General features: G+C 45.1%; 1 protein-coding gene across 1 annotated transcript in view; it reads left to right on the top strand.

Moving 5' to 3' along the window:
• The window catches only part of LAMC3 (laminin subunit gamma 3), a gene marked incomplete at its 5' end in the record, with an annotated part of 28,868 nt that extends 7,375 nt beyond the window's left edge, over window positions 1–21,493 (top strand). Inside the window, 25 exons of the mRNA XM_083374964.1 lie at window positions 1,516–1,682; window positions 2,668–2,856; window positions 3,329–3,446; window positions 3,551–3,649; window positions 6,239–6,375; window positions 7,324–7,431; window positions 7,746–7,941; window positions 8,973–9,085; window positions 9,256–9,474; window positions 9,999–10,187; window positions 11,100–11,345; window positions 11,986–12,139; window positions 12,541–12,683; window positions 13,249–13,427; window positions 13,838–13,982; window positions 14,064–14,269; window positions 15,820–15,896; window positions 16,456–16,590; window positions 16,907–17,024; window positions 17,348–17,515; window positions 17,950–18,052; window positions 18,269–18,468; window positions 18,951–19,097; window positions 19,355–19,454; window positions 20,295–21,493. Coding sequence (XP_083231090.1) covers window positions 1,516–1,682; window positions 2,668–2,856; window positions 3,329–3,446; window positions 3,551–3,649; window positions 6,239–6,375; window positions 7,324–7,431; window positions 7,746–7,941; window positions 8,973–9,085; window positions 9,256–9,474; window positions 9,999–10,187; window positions 11,100–11,345; window positions 11,986–12,139; window positions 12,541–12,683; window positions 13,249–13,427; window positions 13,838–13,982; window positions 14,064–14,269; window positions 15,820–15,896; window positions 16,456–16,590; window positions 16,907–17,024; window positions 17,348–17,515; window positions 17,950–18,052; window positions 18,269–18,468; window positions 18,951–19,097; window positions 19,355–19,454; window positions 20,295–20,524 — 3,886 coding nt within the window. The 3' untranslated portion in view covers window positions 20,525–21,493. The remainder of the gene's footprint in view (window positions 1–1,515; window positions 1,683–2,667; window positions 2,857–3,328; window positions 3,447–3,550; window positions 3,650–6,238; window positions 6,376–7,323; window positions 7,432–7,745; window positions 7,942–8,972; window positions 9,086–9,255; window positions 9,475–9,998; window positions 10,188–11,099; window positions 11,346–11,985; window positions 12,140–12,540; window positions 12,684–13,248; window positions 13,428–13,837; window positions 13,983–14,063; window positions 14,270–15,819; window positions 15,897–16,455; window positions 16,591–16,906; window positions 17,025–17,347; window positions 17,516–17,949; window positions 18,053–18,268; window positions 18,469–18,950; window positions 19,098–19,354; window positions 19,455–20,294) is intronic.

The raw sequence follows: 21,493 nt of genomic DNA, 5'->3' as shown, positions 1-21,493 counted from the left end.
AGTCGAGGACTCTCTGGGGTAGAAATTGCAATTACTTTTTTTTTTCCACCGAGTTCATTATTTTCCCACTAAATCGTGGTCACAGCCTATCCCTCATCCCCTTCAAGTTGAACGAATTGCGGCGTCTATGAGCCCCGTCGCTTTTTCCATTCATAAAATTGATTAAACGGTGGCCATTTTTCATTAAAAGGCTCCTTTCCCTTCCCTGCCAGAGCCTCGCTGAATATATTTCGTGTTTGCTCCGCTTGGGAAGAGAGGACATATATTTTCTTTGGATTCTTAGGGGGTCTCGAAGCTTCGGCACGCTGTGGGGTTTTTAAATGAGGTGTGTTCCACCTTCCAAATTAAATATGATGTAATGATGTATGCTTTCCCTTGGGGCAAAGAGAAGAGAGGGAGATATCCCCCCAGCAGTCTGCTCAGAATATCTTTCTTTCTTTCTTTCTTTCTTTCTTTCTTTCTTTCTTTCTTTCTTTCTTTCTTTCTTTCTTTCTTTCTCTCTCTCTCTCTCTCTCTCTCTCTCTCTCTCTCTTTCTTTCTTTCTTTCTTTCTTTCTTTCTTTCTTTCTCTCTCTCTCTCTCTCTCTCTCTCTCTCTCTCTCTCTCTTCTTTCTTTCTTTCTTTCTTTCTTTCTTTCATTTCTTCCCTGCTAATTTTCAGTGCCTGTGGCTTAGCCGGAGTCCTGAATTGTGTCCTGCAGGAAAAGAAAATAGATGTCTCATAAAATCCTAACTAGGACCACCCTGCTTTTATTACTCAGTCATCTCAGAGAGCTGGAATTTTTTAGTCAGCTAAAAAAGGGCCATCGACCCCTAGCCCAAAGGACGGGTCAGAGTGAGGCTCTGCAAGGATACCAGACAACTTGATTTGTCTCCAACTTTGCTGATTGTATGTTCCTCCTGGCTAAGGGAAGAGGAAGCAAATGGGGGCATTGTAGACATCGGGTGTGTGACCATTTCACCCACATTTTCTGAAGGTAATTAAACCCAGGGCTGTATTAAATTACACCCTGTGATGTAAGAAGGAAATTACAAACCAGCTGGAGGAGAACAATAATTAAAGTATTGGAGTAAATTGGTGGAGTAGGGTAGGTTGGATTAGTGCTGGAGCAGAATGCTAGAATAGATCAGAGTAGGCTGGAGTAGGGATAGCTTGGTGTGAGTTGGAATAAGAGTAGGTTGTAATAGAAAGAAATAAGTTGTGAGTAGAGTTGGAGTAGAACTGTTGGAGTAGGAGCTGAAGCAGGTTGGAGTAGGAATTGGAGTTGGAGTTGGTTAGGGTAATGATGGAGTAGCACTGCTAGAGTAGGTTGGAGTAATGTTAGAGAAGAAATAGGATGGAGTTGTGTTTCAGTAAGTAGGAGCGTTCAAGAAGAGCAACCCATTGGTTACAGTCCTGGAGGAAGATGGCGAGACCTAATCCAAGGGTGGGGTCCAGTCATTGTGACCGTAGCTTCCTTCTCCACGAAGAAGTGGGGGTGCCCTTCTCAAACAGCTGCCTCTTGTGCCTTTGCCAGATGCAAGTGTAATGGCCATGCCAGCGAATGCATCCCTAATGAAGAGGACCGGCTGGTTTGTCTCTGTCAACACAATACCACCGGGGTGGACTGTGAGATGTGCCAGCCCTTCTATCAAGACCGCCCCTGGGCAAGGGGTACAGCTGAGTCAGCCAACGAATGCCTTCGTAAGTTCCCCCTGGTTGGTGTTTTTTTTTTGGGGGGGGTATCCATTCAACTCTTACAAGCAGCTCATTCCCATCAACTTGTATCAGCTGACGCACAAAACGTAGCAAAATTGTGTGTCGCTATTGAGTCACAACGGGGCACAATGGGTGACAAGAGTCTGCAGTCAGAAAATATATCAAGGCAGCCTAATTTCATTTCTTAACATTTGCATAGTTTTAAAAGACTCTTTAAAGCTTTCCCAGTATCTGTATACACTACTGAGGCTCTTCTGTCTGTTTGTAATCTTCAGTTAGCTGAAACGGTACACCAGGCAACAATTTTTGTATCAAGGTACCTCAAATCACCAACTTAAAGAGAAAAAAAACCTTTAAAAAATCCAAGACCCGTTGCTCCTGTGGGAACTGAACTTTCCAGGATGTTCAGACCAGTCTTATTCACAAAGTTGTACCCACTGCAGCATCCCCACAGTTGTGTGATTGTGATTTCCAACATTCCCTGCTAGCTTTCTACATGAAATGTCAATGGGGAAGCCAGCAGGAAGTCAAAAGTCATTCCCTCATCTATTGCTTTTTTGCTGACCCGCGGTGATTATCTCTTGAGGCAGGGAAATATTGACACAGGATGACCCCAATGCTCATAGATTCTCTAATGATATCTGCAAATACAGTGGTACCTTGGTACTCATCATTAATTCATTCCGGGAGGCACAATGAGTACCAAAAATGATGAGCACCAAACAAATTTCTCCCATAGCGTAGTGAGTCACAAGGTAGCCAACACCAACAAGTTCTAGCTTGTGCATTGAGTAACAAACAAACAATGAGTATCAGGACAAGATTTTCACGTCAAAATGCGTTGAGTCCCAAATTCAATGAGTTTCAAAACAGCTGAATACCAAGGGGATTCAATCTGAAGTTAGGCAGCAAGGCTTAGCTTCAGAAGAGTGAAAACTATCCATGATGCTTTTCTCCTGTCTTTATCCAGCATGCAACTGTAGCGGTAGATCAGAGGAATGCTATTATGACTGGGAACTGTACCGGCGCACTGGGCATGGTGGTCATTGCGTGAACTGCCGGGACAATACGGGTGGACCTCACTGTGAATACTGTCGGCCCAATTTTTATCGTTGGGATGATCAGATGGTGTGTCAACCCTGCAATTGCGACCAAGCAGGTAGGGTGGCGGGAAGATGGGGCAATAATTTGTATTACTGGGAAGGGTGAAGCAGACAAGGGAAATAGTAGCATCATTAATCTTCCACAAGAATTCCATTCCATAGGAATGGAAAACAAATGCTTTTTATGTGCGTGTCATAGTATCCTAAGGTTGGAAGGGAACATGAGGGTCTTCCAATTCTGAGCAGAACACAGAGTAATGCTATCCAGACATTGCTTGAAACCCTCTAGTGATGAAGCCTCCATCACTTCAAGAGGCAGGCAAATCCTTTTGACTTTTTTCTCCTTGTCCTCCTTTTCTTTATTTAATGGGTTTCCAGATTTAATCAAGACTAGATGAACATTGAAGCCTAAGATTGGGTAATCTTGTTATTGCTACTGTCTTCTTCTTATTCCTTCTGTCTTCTCATTATTGCTTCTGACTTTTCCTTATTCCTTCCGTGGTCTTCTTATTCCTTCTGTCTTCCTAGGATCTTTGAATCCTCAGTGCGATGCTGCAGGGAAGTGTGAGTGCAAAGCGACAGTGACAGGCTGGAAGTGCGAGCGATGCCAGGAAGGATTTCATTCCCTGAGCGAAGGAGGTTGCAGGTGAGAACCAAGGAAGTCAGAATGGAAAAGTCATCTGCTCTTTTGTGTAATGTGTAGCTGCTGACATGAAACGGACTGCCCACCTCCACCTTTTGTTTTTGCAGACCTTGTGCTTGTAACTTTGCTGGAAGTTTGGGAATGTGTGACCCCAACTCAGGGCACTGCAAGTGCAAGAAAAAAGTGGAAGGCTATCTGTGCAACAAGTAAGTGAAATGTTTGTAAACTGAAATCTCTTTTCTTCTTCTTTTTCATCTACCTCTCTTTTCCTTTTCCTAAGTAACTTGACGGAATCTGCTGTTTTCTTTGTGTGGTTTCCACTGATGCTATTGAGGACAACCATTTTTAAATTTGTAAATAAATAGACGAAGAGGCAACCGTAACTGAAGGCCCAAAAACAGCCCTCATTGCATTGCCAAATTTTGATGGGAAAAGATGAAATTTGGGGAGTGCAATTTAGAGTTTAAAAAACTTGACACTTGGAAGGGTCCAAACCAACTGGCCTCAAGCTATTATCCATCCATCCATCCCTTGTTAGAACAACGTGTTCTAACTGTGTGGAGCTGTCCAAGGTCCTGAAAACACAGGACCATTTCTCCAGCTTATTTATTTATTTTATTTTATTTTAATTCCATTTATATTTATTTATTTATTTATTTATTTTAATCCCATTTATATCCCGCCCTTCTCCAAAGACTCAGGGCAGCTTACAATCTAAGCACAAATCAAATGTGCCTAGCAGTAGCCTTCATTCTATGTATATGCCTGCTTATTAGGGCTTTCGCCCCCCCCCAAGCGGCATTATTACAAAGTCAGCTTAATTGCCCCCAACAATCTGGGTCCTCATTTTACCTACCTCGGAAGGATGGAAGGCTGAGTCAACCTTGAGCCTGGTGGGACTCGAACCTGCACTAATTGCAGGCAGCTGGTGTTACTTAAGGAGGCATTAGCCCACTGCTCCACCAAGGCTCACATATTCATAGTGTTAACCTGTGATAGTGAACAACTGAGCTTTTATTAAATGCAGTAATAGTGGAAATTGTATTACATCAGTTTCTGATACAATAGGCATATAAAATTAGAACGTGAAAATGAAAGGAAGATTTAACTGAAAACCTTAAGTACTCTCTCTGCTTACCATTAGCTAAAGAACAAATACAATATGCAAAATTTTAATATTTGTTAAATATAAAATTTTTAAAATGATTTTAGAATATTATATTCTTTCAACTATAGTTTACATTTCTTGTTAAAAATAATTATTATTCCCGCCCTTCTCCGAAGACTCAGGGCGGCTTACAAGCTTAGCAGTAGCCTTCATTCTATGTATATGCCTGCTTATTCGGGCTTTCACACACCCCCAAGCGGCATTATTACATCAGTGCAGTTCTTAAGTGAATCGCGTGATAAATGAATCCAACTTCTCCCATTAACTTTGCTCTTTTTTTCCTTTTTCTTTCTTCCCCTTTTTCTTTCTCTTTCCCTTCTCATCCTTTTTTCCGTCTACCTAATTTAAAATGTTTATATAGCCGCCCATTTTATAATCCTCCTGGCTGAAGCATCTCCAGCCCATCACTGGAGGTATTTAAGAAGAGACTGGACAGCCATTTGTCTGAAATGGTGTAGGTTTTCCTGCCTGAGCAGGGGGCTGGACTAGATGACCTGCGAGGTCCCTTCCAGCTTTATCGTCATCATAACTGCAACATTTCGAGCTGCGCCGGCCAATCAGCGCGCGGCATCCCCGGACAGTCAGCTTAATTGCCCCCAACAATCTGGGTCCTCATTAAACTTAAACCATTCTCTGATCTTTCTTGAGGTTCTTCTTTAATCTGTAGAGGTTCTGGTTACAATTTTGGGACCAGGATATTCCCCCATCAAAAGCTCCCCACGCACACACAGCCCCTGTGTAGAATGAAGGAGGGTTAGAGAGTGAGCATAACCACTCACTACAGTCAGTAAAAAGTTGTATGTCGGGAGAATGATTGCACAGGACTACAGATTTGTGAGACCCTTCAGAAGTCGTGATAAGGACTCAGCGCAGGGAAGGGAAAAGAAAAGATGAGAGGTGGATCACCATCAATAGAAAATTGGGTTGAATAGCTAAGAAAAGTGTTCGACAGTATCCACTATTTAATGATTGAACTAATTGTTGGCATCCAGATTATTCCTGGAACATCTTGTTCCACACAGTTCCTCTTATTAAATTTCCGTCACTCTCTCTCTCACACACACACACTCACTCACATACAAATAGCTGGAACATCTGGTCATGGAAAAACAAAAACCTCTGGATGTCTTTAATGTTTCATCCTTAGAACGGAACAGAATATTGTTTTCCATTTTATTTTTATGGGCAAGTCGGTTCTCTTCTCAACAAGCAAAGTTTCATCTATTTACCTCATTTAGTTTGGGGGAGAAAAATTGTTCTTTTGCAGCAGCAGGAGGTATTTGGATTCTAGAGACTGAAGCTTTACTTAGCAAATAGTTCCCTGTTTATTTTTTATTATTATTTAAAGGAATCTAAATAAAATGCAATTGGAAGAGAAGCCCAAGGAACTAAATCATAATAAATAAAACAAAACCAGGTGGGTGGTAGAGCATCTGGCAGGCCTCAGAAGAGGAACACCAAGCAAAATGGAAGATCTGGTGTTTAAACATTGTCCACTTATGTTGTTGTTATTCTTGTTAACAATCTTCTTTTTTCACTAGGTTGGGGCAGGGGACTTTTAATTTTACAAAGGGATGGTGCTGTTTTCCATAAAAGTGACCCTCTTCCCATGGTTTTGTTCACACAGATGTCAGCCCGGCAGTTTTAACCTACAACCTCACAACCCAGAGGGATGTACAAGTTGTTTCTGCTATGGACATTCAACCGTCTGCACAACAGCTCCAGGATACGAACCCCGTGACATTGTCTCTGACTTCAGACAAGGTGAGTTGCAAGATTTTGGTTTCGTTTAGTGGTCTGTCTTGAAGGACTGACATTTTATCTACTCTGTCTGTCTGTCTGTCTATCATCTATCTATCAATCATCTATTTATCATATATCTATCATCTGTCTGTCTGTCTGTGTCCGTCTGTCTGTCTGTGTCTGTCTGTCTGTCTATCTATCTATCTATCTATCTATCTATCTATCTATCTATCTATCTATCTATCTATCTATCTAGGAACAGGAGGAAAACCTGGTATCAGATCAGCAATTAGATAAAAAAAATCTGAGTTTGAGACACAACTGTCCCAGATGTTCTCTGTGGAGCATTTCAGAGCAATCTGGGGGCACACCACACCGTCCCTGGGAATTGGGACACCCTTTCATTCAGTTGAAGGTCCCCAAAAGATCTATTATCTGAACTATTAAATCCGTGAGCTGCTGTGAAAAACATTTGGGCCAATTACTTTTTGCAGAATCCCTTAAAACGTCTGGATCATTCATGTTTTAGCTTAGTATAAGTGGGGCCATGTAGCTTTGCCTTTAAAAACAAACAGACAACCTCTGTGTGTGTGTGTGGGGGGGTGTTGTACAGATGGAGTGTGAAACACCATCCTATTAAAATCCATCCTGATTATATTTAAAATGGAATGTGAATTGCCACATTAATTTTAATGCGTTCTTGGGTTTGTAGCAGAATTAACCTTTGTCTCTGCTTAGCATGGGAAATTCAACTTATTTTTTGCTGGGCCACTTAAGGGCAACGTTTTTAAAGCAAGGGATAATTGTATTTTTTTAAAAAAATAAAATAAAAGCGTTGCAGTCTTTCAATGACATGTAATTAAAGATGCAATCTTTTCTGCTCTCCATGAGTAAGGATGCTAAGGATCGGTTTAGACCAGATGAATGTGGTCATGCTGGCCGCTGTTTTTTCCCCATTTTTTAATCCAGGATTTGATAGCTGGAAAGCAGAAAACTCAGATGTTTTTCTAGGCTGGGATGGAGACGTCATCTTCGTAGACCAAAATGAACAGGAGGTTACTGCATTTGAGGCACCAGGTAGGACAGCTCCTTGCTAAACTAGGCACAGTTGGATCTGATTAATAGTTGGATAGGGCACCACTAGGAGATGCAGAATGCAGAATGACAGAGTTGGGAAGGCCCTTGCAGGGTCTTCCAGTCGAACCCCCTGCTCAAGCAGATGATCCTATAATATTCTGGAGAAATGGCTGCCCAGTCTCTTCTCGACAACCTCATTCATAAGATGGATCAAAGCTCACTTAACAACTTAGCAACTGAAACTTGGAGGACCACCTGTAATTTCTTGCATTCCATCATTCTTGCCTCTCCGTTCTTGCCTCTTCACTGCTTAGAGAAATTTCTAGGTGATCAGCGTTTTAGCTACGGCCAGCTGTTGTCAGTGGTCCTTCACTTCGAAGACAACACAACGGACGCTTCTTCCGTCCAGTTGATTTTGGAAGGGAATGCCGTCTCTTTATCAGCAACACACAAGAACCCGGAAGAAAAAAGAAACGACATCCCATGCAAAGAACGGATTGTATCCTTCAGGTATCAGCCTGCTTTTTCCTCAGCTTGATGGGTGCTTTTTCCTTCGCGACCCTTTAGCCAGGAAAATGCCACAAACCTAGCAATCCCATTAAACCTATAGGCAGCTGGTTGCGGTTATTCTAGACCAGAGAAAACCTGATGAAGTTGTTCCTTGTTCTGGGCTTTTAAAGCTGCGGTTTGCCATGCCCAAATGGAAGCCAGGTTAGGGTTATGTATACTAAACGCAGCCAATAAAATGACTTGTAAAACCGTGGCTTTTATTCAGGGTCATAGGCTGAGAGAGACAGCAGCAAAGGAAGGCAAGATGGGGAGGGAAAAGGAAAAAAAATAGAACTAGCTGAAAACCTAGATCTTAAGAAGGGAATAATTCTGGTTGAGGTAAGGCTGGAATTAGGTGGTTAGGGGAGAAATAATGAACCCTGAGGTCTTGGGAATGTCTACCAAAGACTTTCATCTACCACTGAACTGCAAAATTGTCTCGCTTAGCAATCGAAATTTTGGGTTTAATTGTCGTAAGTCGAGGACTACCTGTAAGTTTTAGAGGTTGCTTGGAGAACAGGTCGATTACGGTCCTTAGTCTTGAAGAATCCATCTGGCCTTGGAGTAATTTCATCTTCCTTGTGAGCACCCCAGAGGCATCTAGTCAAACCCCTCTGAGCTCCGAAATGCTGGACTGTGAAGGATCTCAAATGTGTAATAGACCACAGACATCTTCATAAAAGCAGCCCACTTGATCTTTTTTTTTTTTAACAAAGCAATAATCATGCTGAGCACTGCAATACCCTTTGATGCTGTTCAATTAACTCTAAACCGCTGCTGGCAAACAGCAGGATGAGCTGATCAATGCTGCATCCTTTTCTTTGTGGAAAACTATAAATATCCAGAGAACAGCAAGGGTCAGAGTTTCTGCAGAAGGGAATTAAAAGGTTTTTAATTTTTTTAAAAAAATTATTAAGTAAGGACCTGTTAATCCTTCAGGTGACTTTTCTGCAAGTTTTGTCGGATTACAATCCAGGCTTGGTTGGTTGCAGGTTGCATGAGGTGGAAGAGGCCATGAGTTTGGTTCTGTCACCTTTCCAGTTTCAACGGATGCTTTCCAATCTGACGATGCTTCAGATCCAAGTTAAAAGTAAACCCAGATCAGGTGAGCTGAACGACAGAAAGAGGTAAACCACGATGTGGTCACATTTGCCACGAGCTACCAGAAAGTCAAATCCAGGTCTTTTAGGATCCAGTTGCTAAGAGGTTACTGTTTGGCTGAAGGCAGCTGAATTTTTTATTCTCACCGTATAACCCGTGTTTCTTCTTCTGCAGGCAGAATTGCGCTAAAGGAGGTTCGACTCGCCTCTGCTCATCCGGGTTTCTCCCAGCGGGCTCCGTGGGTCGAAGAATGCCTCTGCCCCCAGGGGTACCAAGGCCGATTTTGCGAGTTTTGTGCTCCGGGTTACAAACGGGAGATGGCTTGGGGTGCACCCTTTGCAAGTTGCGTGCCTTGTAGCTGCAACCAACACGGGAGCTGCGATGCTAATTCAGGTGAGAGTAAAGTTTTGTTTAAGATTCCTTTCTGGGTTTCTTTCTCTTGCCTATTATGCAGCTCTGGGCTACGTTGTCTCTTATCTGACGGTTCTCTAAAGCTGCCTTAACAGACTCTTGCCAGCCTGAAGGTACAAATCTCCCACCGTCTCTTTTACATCCTGAGAAACTGAGGAAGAGTCCACCCTTTCCTTCTCTAGCTCATCTCTCTCTTGTCCGACCTTTGCCTAGTCTGCAGCGATTCTTCCTACCGCCCAGGGTCAATAAATCAGTAAGCAAGGCAGGTTTATCAAGACTACTAACGATCAAAGCAAATTGGCGGCAAATAAGAGTCAACAAAGTTCAAGGAGGGCTGGATTCACATCTCTTGTGGGCACGAGGGGACTCGAGACTGGTGACACGTTTGACCCCTCCTTCGGGTCATCTCGTACCATTATACTTCCTAAGATCTTTTCTTTCTGAGAAAATCTTTCTAAGATTTCCTTGTCTCTGCCCCTTCCCTCCTCCCCCTCCTCCTTCCATAGGCATCTGCCAATGTCTGCACAACACCGAAGGGCCAGCTTGTGAGCGATGCGCTGTGGGCTTCTACGGCAACCCTTTTCTTGGGCACCCGGATGACTGCCAAGCCTGCCCGTGTCCGGGGCAAGGGCCTTGCACGACCATGGTAGACAACGGAGAAGTGGTCTGCACACACTGTCCCCTGGGACAGAGAGGTGGGTGACCCCACAGCAGTGCCTCAAGCCCCCAGCCTCCAACGGCAAGCCACACCGGTCCAAACCCAATGCTCTGGGTTCTCATTAGCACGAAAGAAAGAAAGAAAGAAAGAAAGAAAGAAAGGACAGGCTTTGCAAAAACAAAATAAAATGGCAGGGGGAAAAAAGAGATGGTTGAGAATGGACTCTCTTCTTTTGTGCCCAATAAAAGAGAGTTGGCAGATTTTTTTACTTTATTTCAAAATTTGCCAGAGCTGTTTGACCGTTGAGGAAACAGCGGTGACGCCCGTGCTTTAGAAATAAAAGGCTTTGCAGAATTGGTCCTTGACTTAACCGTTTGTTTAGTAACCATTTGAAGTTAGGATAGCACTGGGGAAAAAACAAGCCACTGACCACTGTTCCTCATACTGACGGTTACCACAGCATCCCCATGATCACTTTTCAAGTGGCCCACATTTGTGGTGTTTGCAGCATCACAGCATCTCCATTCACGTCTTTCCCAGGCAGCTGACTCAGCTTCCATCCTTCCAAGGTCGGTAAAACGAGGAGCCCAGATTGACTCTGTCAACCGCTTAGAGGGGCCGTAAAGCACTGTGAAGCGGTCTGTAAGCGCTAAGAGCTATTGCTATTCTGATTATTATTATTATTATTATTATTCTGTCACTTTGCATGTACACTAAGAATTTCTGCACCGGAGACCAATTCCTTGTGGGTCTACTCACCCTTGGCCAAATAAAGTATTCTAAGGGCGGTATACAAATAAAATTAATAAATAAAAATAAATAAATAATAAAAATAAATAAATAAATAAATAAATAAATAAATAAATAAATAAATAAATAATTCTAACTCACCACCACCACCACCATCATCATCCATTACCACCAAAGAAATTCTCTTTGCCTTTTTCAGGGCGCCTCTGCGAATTATGTGACGATGGTTTCTTTGGGGATCCCCTGGGACGACACGGGTCGGCGCGGCCTTGCAGCAGCTGCGATTGCAGTGGCAACACAGACCCCAACGCAGTGGGCAACTGTGACACTCTCACCGGCCGTTGTCTGCGCTGCTTGTACAACACTACAGGGGAGCGCTGCGAGAGGTGCCAAGGGGGCTTCTACGGAGACCCTCTGGATGCCAGCCCAGCCGCCAAGTGTGCCCGTGAGTCTTCCAGCTAAACCCCAAAGGTTTCTAAGACATGGCAGGAGGTCCACAGCGTGAGCGATCAAATCAAGACCACTTTTGATCTCTTGAATGGAGCCTCGGAGGTCTTCTAGTCCAACCCCCTGTTCAGGCAGGAGACTCCATACAATTCTGGACAAATCCAATCTTTTTTTAAAAAAAATCTCCCTCCAGAACTTCTGGAGGGAAGCCGTTCCGCTGATTAAAACTCACTTAACAACTGCCTGGCTTAGCAAGGGGAATTTGGGGCTCAACTGTGGTCGTAGGTCGAGGACTGCCTGTATAACAAGACAAGAAGCAACGGATGGAAACTAACGAAGGAGAGAAGCAACCTAGAACTAAGGAGAAACTTCCTAACCGGGAGAACGATTAATCAGAGGAACGACTTGCCTTCAGAAGTTGTGGCTTCTCCATTACTAGAGGTTTTCAAGAAGAGATTGGAGAACTAATTTGGCCAGGATGGTACAGGGTCTCCTGCCTGAGCAGGGGGTTGGACTAGAAGACCTCCAGGGTCCCTTCCAGCTCCATTCTGACTGAACTCTGCAGGGTTTTTTAGCCATTTGGTTGTATTTCAACATCTCCTTCTTTCTCACACTCCTCTCTCTCTTTTTCTTCCTAGCCTGCAACTGTAACCCTGATGGCTCTGCCCATGGACCAGAAGCTTGTGACCCAGTTTCGGGTCAGTGTCGCTGCCTCCCCAACGTAGCCGGACGAGAGTGCACCCAGTGCCTGGAAGGCTATTTTGACCTACAGCCAGGGGTGGGGTGCAGAAGGTAAAGGATGTGGGATTGAGGGAGGAGAAGGAGGGGTACATAACCCACCCTCCTTCAAATGGGTGGTTTTTGATGTATTGGGATTATGGATTACCATCTGCCGTTTGGTCCCTCTGGCGTTTCCAACCTTGGCCACTTTGATGGACTTCGACTCTCAGTACCCCAGTATGGGGAATTCTGGGAGTTGAAGTCCACTCACGCTGAATGAAGAATTCTGGGAGTTGAAGTCTTTGCATGCTATATGGGGAATTCCGATGCTGGCTGGCCTTGAAGTCCACACATCTTAAACTTGGCCAGGTTAAAGAACGCTGCTCCAGAGGACACTCGGCCGCTGGTGACCTTCCCGTCCAAGGAGAATCACGTTGCGTTAAACACGTCCTCTTCTCTCTCTTCCCCCCAAGCTGTCAGTGCCACCCGTTGGGAGCCCAGAGCGGCATCTGTCACCCCATCACAGGCCAATGCGTCTGCCATCCCGGTGTGGCAGGGCTATTGTGCAATCAGTGCCAGGCTGGCTTCTTTGGATTCTCTTCCCAAGGCTGCCAAGGTAGGCTACCCTTCGCAAAGGACTTCATGGACCCATCGTGGGAGAGGTGGAAGGCAGGGTTAGGGACCTCTAAACCCCGAATAAACTTCTAAAAACGAGGCTCTTCTTTCCAAGATCATTTGAACTAGGGGTGACATGATAGCAGTGTGCCAATATTTAAGGGGCTGCCACAAAGAATAAGGGGGGGATGTCAATCTATTCTCCAAAGCACCCGAAGCAGGACCAAAAGCAACAGATGGAAACTAATCGAGGAGAGAAGCAACCTAGAACTAAGGAGGAATTTCTGGACGGTGAGAACAATTACTCAGTGGAACGGCTTGCCTCCAGAAGTTGTGGGCGCTCCATCCCTGGAGGTTTTCAAGACGTTATTGGACAGTTATTTGTCTGAAATGGCTTAGGCTTTCCTGTTTGAGTAGGGGGCTGGGCTAGAAGACCTCCAAGGTTCCTTTTAATTCTTTTATTTCTCCTTTATTTTGTACGCACCGAAGGTAACCATTTGGGGAAGTTGCTGGCATCGCGATGGCCCCACCTCCAAATGCAGTTATTATTTTCCATTCTCTTCCAGCCTGCGACTGTGCGCAGATTGGCTCTGTCTCCCTCCAGTGCCACGACAACAGCACTTGTGTGTGTAAAAAGGGCTTTGTGGGTAGCAAGTGTGACCACTGTGATGTGAACTATTTCTTTGACCCGGAAAGTAAGCAGTGCCAGGAATGCCCTCTCTGCTACAGCCTTGTGAAAGAGGAGGTAAGATCCCATTTGCCAAAGTTTTTCTGCTTTGATCTGGTGAGTTGATCAGCCTTTCAGGCAGATTAATTGAACGTTCTCACTCAATCAGCCTTTTGTTTCATTGCAATATTAACTTTCTTAATCGGCCTTCCACTCCCCTTAACGGAAAGTCAATCAGCCTTAAATATACACCTATCTGCACGGCTTCTTCGTCTTCTCCATCCTTATTCTTCTTACGCTCCATCACTGGAGTTTTTTAAGAAGAGACTGGACAGCCATTTGTCTGGAATGGCACAGGGTTTCCTGCCTTAGCAGGGGGCTGGACTAGAAGACCTCCAAGGTCCCTTCCTATTCTGCTGTTCTGTTATATTTAGAGAGAGGTGAGGCTTTCTCCAAGACAGACTCATGTGGACTTCTTTCCTGTGCAGACAGACAGACTGAAGGACAAGCTGACCGAAATGGAAGCATGGTTCCAGAAGCCCAGCTGTGACCAATCAAAAGCCAAATATGATCATGCGGTGTTTGGCGAGAGCCCACGTGGAGACAACCTACAGCGTCCCTACCTGTGGGAAGGTAAAAATAACGGGAGGAGGATCATCTGAGGACAAATGTGGATCAGGAGAGTCCACCCAAACAATGATGTCTTGGTTACAGGTGCTAAAGCCGCTTTCTTGGAGAAGGTGACGGATCTGAAGGACTTGGTAGAAGATGCCCTCCATCGGCTGAGCAACACCAGCAGAACCATCGCTTGCGATGGTCATCGGGCTACCAAAATGTGTGGGCTCCTTTCTGATGTATCTTCCACCCTCCGGTCCACCCATGAGGAGATCCAGATGGCCACTGAAATCCTGGAGAGCATGGTACCCAATATCTGTCCATCTCTGTCTCTCTCCACGCCCATCTACCTTCTTTCATCTGTCTTTCTATTTATCCATCCATCCATCCATCATCCATCTGGCATATCTCTAGCTCTCTATTTCTCTGTCTCTATTTATCCATCCCTTCTTTGCAAGGGGCTTTCCAATGCCAATTGCAAATGTTTGGGGTTTTTTTTGTTTGTAATTGACTTGAAGAGCCAATTGTCAATCATTTGCATGTGTTTACTCCTGTGAAATTGGCTCCTGCTGCCTGCTGTAAATTACGAGCCCACACTTGTTTATTTATGCGCCGTTGCCACCCAGTGCCAAATGAAGGCGATTAACATGTAAGTTGCTTGTTTGTCTTCCGATGGCGGTTGCAAACGAGCGAAACCGACTTATTTTTCCTGTAGTTGGCTCACCACGTCAATTACACGTTATTTTTAATTTTTTTTATGGACAATCCCTTGAATCAACGGCTGTTCATGTCCTTATTTTTGGCCAAAATAAAGAAGCAGTTTATTAAGTTTTATTTCAGGGAAGCTTCGTGTATCTTCAAATCCTAATTTATAATCAACAAGCCCTAGTTAGTTTTTCAAGGCAATCAAAGTTTGCTAACTGGTGCCACCTAGTGGGGACAAATTGCTGTCCAATACAGGTAGCCCTTGACCTACTACACAACCTTTCCTTTAGTGACTGAAGTTACAACAGGACTGGAAAAAGGGACTTACGACTGATCCTCACAGTTATGACCATTGTAGCAAGCTCACAGTTATGTGATCATAATTTGGGCAGTTGGCAACCAACAGGTGTTTAGGATGGGTGCAAGATCCTTGGGTCCTGTGATCACCATTTGCAACCTTCCCGGTCAACTTCCAAGACGATGGAGGAAGCCAGATTCAGTTAACAACCACCTGTTTCACTTAACAACGGCAGCAAGTCTAAAAGGGTCTCTTATCCACCCCATCAAATGCATGACAAATAAAATCTTACAATAGCAAAAAATAAAATAAAGGAGGGAGAGTTTTTGTGGAGAGAAAGGGGCCCACAAAATCCCTCAAATAACCATTATATTAAACAGAACTTGGTATACTTTTAAAAAGAAGTGGATTTTAAAAATAAATACTCAGTTATCCTCTTACTGCTGCATCTTAGAGTTTTGAAGTCTACTTATCTGATAACAAATAAGCAATGAACAAACCATTGTAGATCAGAGAGTGTGTAGGATAAGTATGCTTTGGGCTTTCCTGACTGAAATTTGAACTAAAATGCTTGAATCCCACAGAAAATTCACAAATGTTGACCAATTACTCCCTCCCTTGTCTCTGTTTGAGGATTTTCTAACCTTTTCAGAGTGCGAAAGATTTATTTCCACTATCCTCAATTTCCCCAAGCTTCAGTCGGAAACAAAAGAACAATTTTTCTTTCTTCTTCTTCTTCTTCTTCTTCTTCTTCTTCTTCTTCTTCTTCTTCTTCTTCTTCTTCTTCTTCTTCTTCTTCTTCTTCTTCTTCTTCTTCTTCTTCTTCTTCTTCTTTTTACCTCCACCTGTTAGGAACTTTCTTCTGAGATTCTTTACCTGTCTACAAACTGGAGCCGCCACGCAATCAGATCCGGCGCATTGGCCCGCAGGTAGGTTTAGACGCTAAGCCCGTCTTTGTTCAGACCGTTTAGCGACCGTTCACACGTGCCAGAGAAAGACAGAGAAGCTTCTTCACTTGGGCCCTTTTAAGACCGGAGGCAGGCAGGGAGGCTGCAAGGGTAGAGAGATGGGAAAATGGACAAGACTCTCTCCAGCCTTCACACCTTCTCACCTCCCCGTTCAGTCCTGGGGGCTGTTCTTCCTGGGTGGGGTGGGGGGCGGCTTTTCCAGACGGGCAGCCACGCTGGCCATAGAAGAAGAGAGAGAGAGGAGACCGATTTGGGCAAACCTTTAGCCTAGGACAGAGGACCCCAATCTTTTGGGCGCCAGGGATCGCCGTTTCCGTGGAGAGCGGTTTTCCCACGGACCGGAGGGTGCCTGGTTTTGTGTGCTGCCTGCATCCCACAGATATGGGGCTTTGCTTGTTTGTGGAGACCGGTTGCTGGCATGCCTCAGCCTGGTGCCGGTCCACGGACGGGGGGGTTGGGGACCCCTGGCCTAGGAGATGTGCGCCAGCAAAGTCACCAGGTGGGGTTTTCCTCTCTGCAGCCATTTCGAAACGGCGTCTTTGGTGGAAGACCTGGTCAAAAGAGCCGTCGTGGCCTCCAATTCGAGTCACCGACTTCTGAAAAACGTTGCAAGCACCAGCAGGCTGCAGGAGTTCAGGCGAGAGATGGAAGAGAGGTGAGCTGGCACAGTCCAGGATGGCGACATGCTCGAGGCTGTGCCCCATGGGTCTTCTGTGTGGGTAGTCCACAGAGTCTAGAACGACCCCCGTCTCCTGGCTTCAGCGTGCCGATGTCTCCAGACACCCTGAGAAATTGCTTTGGGTTTTGTTTGTTTTTTGAAAGTCCTAAACAGGATAACAAACATTAGGCGAGTGTGACGTCACCGCCCCTGGAACAAACCGTCATACGTTTCTCACTGCCATAGAGACCAAGCCCACCGTTTAAATGAGCTGGCAGATTGCCTCGATAATTTGAGACCGTTTGCCTTGCAGTGGTGAGAAAATTGAAAGGATCCAGAAAGACCTTGTTTTGCAAATGCAGGAGGCTGAGGTCTTGGTTTCAGGGCGTCAGTGCAACACAACCCTGGTGCAGACAGACACTTTGCAGTTGGTAAGCATTAATAACAGGTTGGTTTTCTACACGAAATCAATTTTCTCTCATGTTTTGTATATTTCTTATCCAGTTGATGCTTTTTCCAGTTTGATTCCAGGTCTTCTAAATCCGTGTTTCTCAACTTCAGCCACTTTAAGATGTCTGGACTTCAGTTCCCAGAATTCCGTAGAATGCTGGTAGTAGAAGCTATTCTGCGGGGCTAAGGGGCTGTTTCCCCCCCCCTCAAACATACCCTAGCAACCTACAAATGTCATAATTCTAGTAATAAAGTGATCTTTCCAATTCTGAGTAGTTTTTATTTTGATTGAGTAAATCCCCAGCTTCTGATCTTGCAGCATCCTCTGGTGGAGAAAGCTGGAAATCTGGTTCAAAAAGCAGAGGAAATTCAACAACTGGTTGAAACGAAACATGGGTTGGCAACCAACAAATCCTTGGCTATACAAACTAGGTTAAAGGAAGAGCTACAGAGGACTCAGCCCTTGGAAGAGGTGAGTGCTTTGCGGCTTGATTTGTCAATATTTGGCAGCAAAATTTGGCACAACAAACCGGGATGCAAAGAAATAATCAACTGAAGGAGTATCTGACACCAAAAAGCAGGCATTCCTGGTTAGATCTTGGCTATATTTTCATGTCCCATCCCAGAAATTTAAATCAGGTATTTCAAGAAGCGTGGTAAGTGCCACAAACCACTTTCTTTCTAATTTGCGTAGTCCTGACAGTTGGGGAAGTGGAGTGTCTATTTTTCATCCTGAGGACTAGCTACTTGATTATTGTATTAGCTGACAGCTAGGGTTTGGAGAATGCCCAGAGATGGTTTTGTGTTTTCAGGCATTGACAGGGCAGCTTTGAGCTGGTCATCTGTAGGAAATGATCGCAGTTATGACTTTTTTAAAACCTAATTTTGCTTTTCTCTTTTTCACAGCTATGGCAGAGAACAAACAACGGACGAACAGTGGCCGAGTCCTCCTTGGCCAATGGAGAGGCGGTGATTTCCGAAGCGAAGTCTTTGGTGACCACACTGGACGGTAAACCGAGACTAATCTGCCTGATTCACTTTACAACTGCAGTGATTTGCTTAGCAACCGTGGCGAAGCAGGTCGTAAAAGGGGCGCGACACACTTAACAAACGCCTTGCTTAGCCACGGAAATTCCAGTCCCAATTGTGGTCTCAGCCTTTCCTTCTCTGGGACTTATTTTATCCAGCTTGAAAGAGGATGACCGGTTTCTCCTTTCGCCGGCAGGAATAAAGGCCCTGATTGTGGATCCTAAAGGCCGCGCGGCGGTCAAGAGGAAGAGGCTTGCGGTGCGGGGCAAGGGGATTGCAGAGACTCAGAGGAAGATCAGGCAGGCCCAGAGAGTTCTGGATAATTCTGGACCCATTTCTGCCAAGGCCATTGAAGTTGCCAGGGATGGGGAATCGGTCTCCAAGAAGAATGCTAAGGTGGGAGCCTGTTGTGCTTTCTAGATCGGTGACTCTCAATCTTAGCAACCTTAAGACGTCTGGACTTCAACTCCCAGAATGCCCCAGCCAGCGTGCTTTAAGATGTCTGGACTTCTGGGAGTTGAATTCCCCAACCACCATCTTTGAAAATATCTGGATTTCGACTCCCAGAATTCCCTGACCAGCATGCTTTAAGATGTCTGGACTTCGACTTCCAAAATTCCTCAATCAGCATCCTTTAAAAATATTTGGACTTCAGCTCCCAGAATTGAAGTATGTTGCATTTTAAGGAAAAAAGCTAAGCAGAATTAGACTTTGTAAGTTCTCGTATGGGAGACCACTAAGAAATCCTGGCTAGAAAGGGGGAATGGAAAAGCAGCTAAGAAAAGGGCTATTTTGGGATTGAGGAAAATGGCGTGGCTGTCTCTCCGAAATTCCCCAAAGTGGCCCTTGTTTTTCTCTCGTTTTTAACTGTTCTGTAGGTAGCCGAAGGCGTGCTGAGCCAGGCCAAGCAAGAGAGGAGACAGGCGGGCAAAATTTCTGCCCAAGTTGCTCTTACCACGGCAGAGATCTCCAGACAGGAAGACGAGGCCAAAGAGCTTGGGGCCCAACTTGGAAAAGCCGAGGAGGTCAGTCCCTTTTTCTAAGATACATCAGGGCAAGGGATGTCCCCAAAGTGCTTTTTCAGAAGGCCACTGGACTTCGTTTTCCCTTGAAGACGTTTCACTTCTCATCCAGGAGGCTTCTTCGCTTCTGAGTGAAGTTCAGTTCAAACTTGAGTTCAGTTCAGTCAGAACCGAAGAAGCTTCTTGGATGAGAAGAGAAACGTCTTCAAGGGAAAACAAAGTCCCGGGGGAGGCTAACGCGAGACTTGTCTCGTTGGAAGGTCGTAGTGGAGATGACCGGGCTCAGCCAGGACCTCCGAGAGGCCCAACGCTCCTTGGAGGTGGACATTCAAGCCCTCAAGCATCTGCTCTCCAAGCTAGGTGAGTCCTCAACCCAGGGCCACATTGAGCTAACCACAATTAGCCCAAACGAAGCTTGCTTGTCGTGTGATTAGTAAATGTCGTGTACATTTACTAGCTGGTGGTGTTAAAACAGAGACTTAAAGGGCATCCGTGGGAGGGTGGATCAAACATACCTGTGGATTTAGTTTTTAACCTGGCAAGGAATACACCTGTTCCCTGCTTGAGCTTTCAGAAGTTCCAACCATCTCCACTAGGGGGCAGACTCTTCTTTCCATGAAGATTTTTAAAATAAATAAATAGCTTTGGGGTTGAGCTTCCTTGGAACAATCCTTGATGCTTCCTTAACAGTGGTTTCCCAGTGCCAAGATTTTGTAACCCAGCCTGCTTTAATTAATAAATTGAAAAAATTAGCTCGTGTGCCAATATTTCTTCCTTCTACCTGCAGTTGGTCCTTTGCAATAGCCTCTCTGCAGGCAGAAATCAACCGGTCAGCCTCATTTTTTCTGGCATGGCTTGAGACAAGCGTTCAGTCCTTGATTTGCACTGCCCCCTCCCCCCACAAAAAGGGGGCAATTAAAACCACTGAGCAAACCCCCCCCCAAATACATAATCTTTGTGACAGTGCATGAAAGGAAAAATAATAAGAGTAACGAGATGACATTCATAACGTTCCTAATTCACAGGGGTACAAGGGGTGGGTGGGACGAGGTCCAGCACAATCCGAATTGTTACGATAGCCAGACTCAATCAGAATAGTTTCAGTGTTCGTGTGGAGTTGATTTCCCGATCTGGTCTACCTAGCAGGGCTGTGAGGGAGCTAATGGAGGTTTGTGTCAATGCCCTCTTCTGCGTCCCCAGGAAACCTGGATCAGCCTGTGGCGGTGCTCCGTGCGAGCCAGGCCCAGCTGGCAAACTTGAGACTGCGCCTGGCAGGACCCAGTGCCCTGAATCAGACGCTGGGCATCTTGGAACAGGAAGCGGAGCAGCAGCGGGCATCGCTGGCAGCCTTCCAACAAGACCTGGAGGAGATCCAGAGTGACAAGCAGAACCTAGAGGCCATTCTTCAGAGCTTGCCCAGCGGCTGTTAGAGCTGAAAGGAGGCTGGTGATGCCTGCAAAATTGCGCAGATTGAAGACTGGTACCGAGGGGATCCATATATAGACCCCTTTTTTTTTTCTTCAAAAGAGAAATGTTCACAGAATGCCACTGGCAAAGGAGGCAGACGGAGCCATCTTTTGTCAGGGGCAGAGAATAGCTCGGGGCACCCTCTGTCCTTCTGGGCTGCCGAACCAACCGTGAGAATCAAACCCTGAAATGGAGATCTCCCAAATTTGCTGCAGTCATGAGGACTAGAAACCTGAAACAGCCATTTACTGAGCATCCCGGCTTTTCCGTCCAAGGGGTTTTTTGGACCCTGGTGGTAAAAAAAAAGAAAGAAAGAAAGATTCTAAGATATCGGCAGAGATTTGAACCCAGGATCGGGAGTGCAGAGATATAGCATTTGCTTGTGATGGATTCCAGTTCTTCTGGTTCAGAAATCTGAGGAATATTTAAAGAGAAATTCTCATTTTCTTGTTCAAAACCAAGCTTAAAAAAACAAACACACCAACAAACGCAAGCAATGCCTCTTAGCTGGGAAATTGACCAGAGCCGCAGTGATGAAATTGGCCAGACTCAAAACTGCGAAATTGACCTTATGAAATTGACTAGATCCACAACGATGAAACTGACAAGAACACAGCTTGTGAAATGTCGGATCCAAACTCTGATATTCCCTTGTCCTGAAAATACACCTTGGCCAACAAAGACCCAAGCCTGCCCTGCTTTATCATGCAAACTGTGGAGGGCTTCTCTCCCTGTTGAACATTGGCCCGGCAATCTTTCTCGCATTCAGCAAATGTGGAATTCATTAGCTTGCTGGCATGGAAAGGGATTTCAGCCCAGTTCGTCTTCAGAGAGAAACTCTGCAGTTACGTTCATCCACGTAATCGGGAAAGCTTTATCTGAGTTTCTAAGAATTTGTACTGTGCGGATATGTCTTTTAATCTCTCTCTTTC

This window comes from Vipera ursinii (assembly GCF_947247035.1).
Source record: "Vipera ursinii genome assembly, chromosome: 16".
NCBI lineage: Eukaryota > Metazoa > Chordata > Lepidosauria > Squamata > Viperidae > Vipera > Vipera ursinii.
This window is presented reverse-complemented; position numbering and strand designations above follow the sequence as displayed.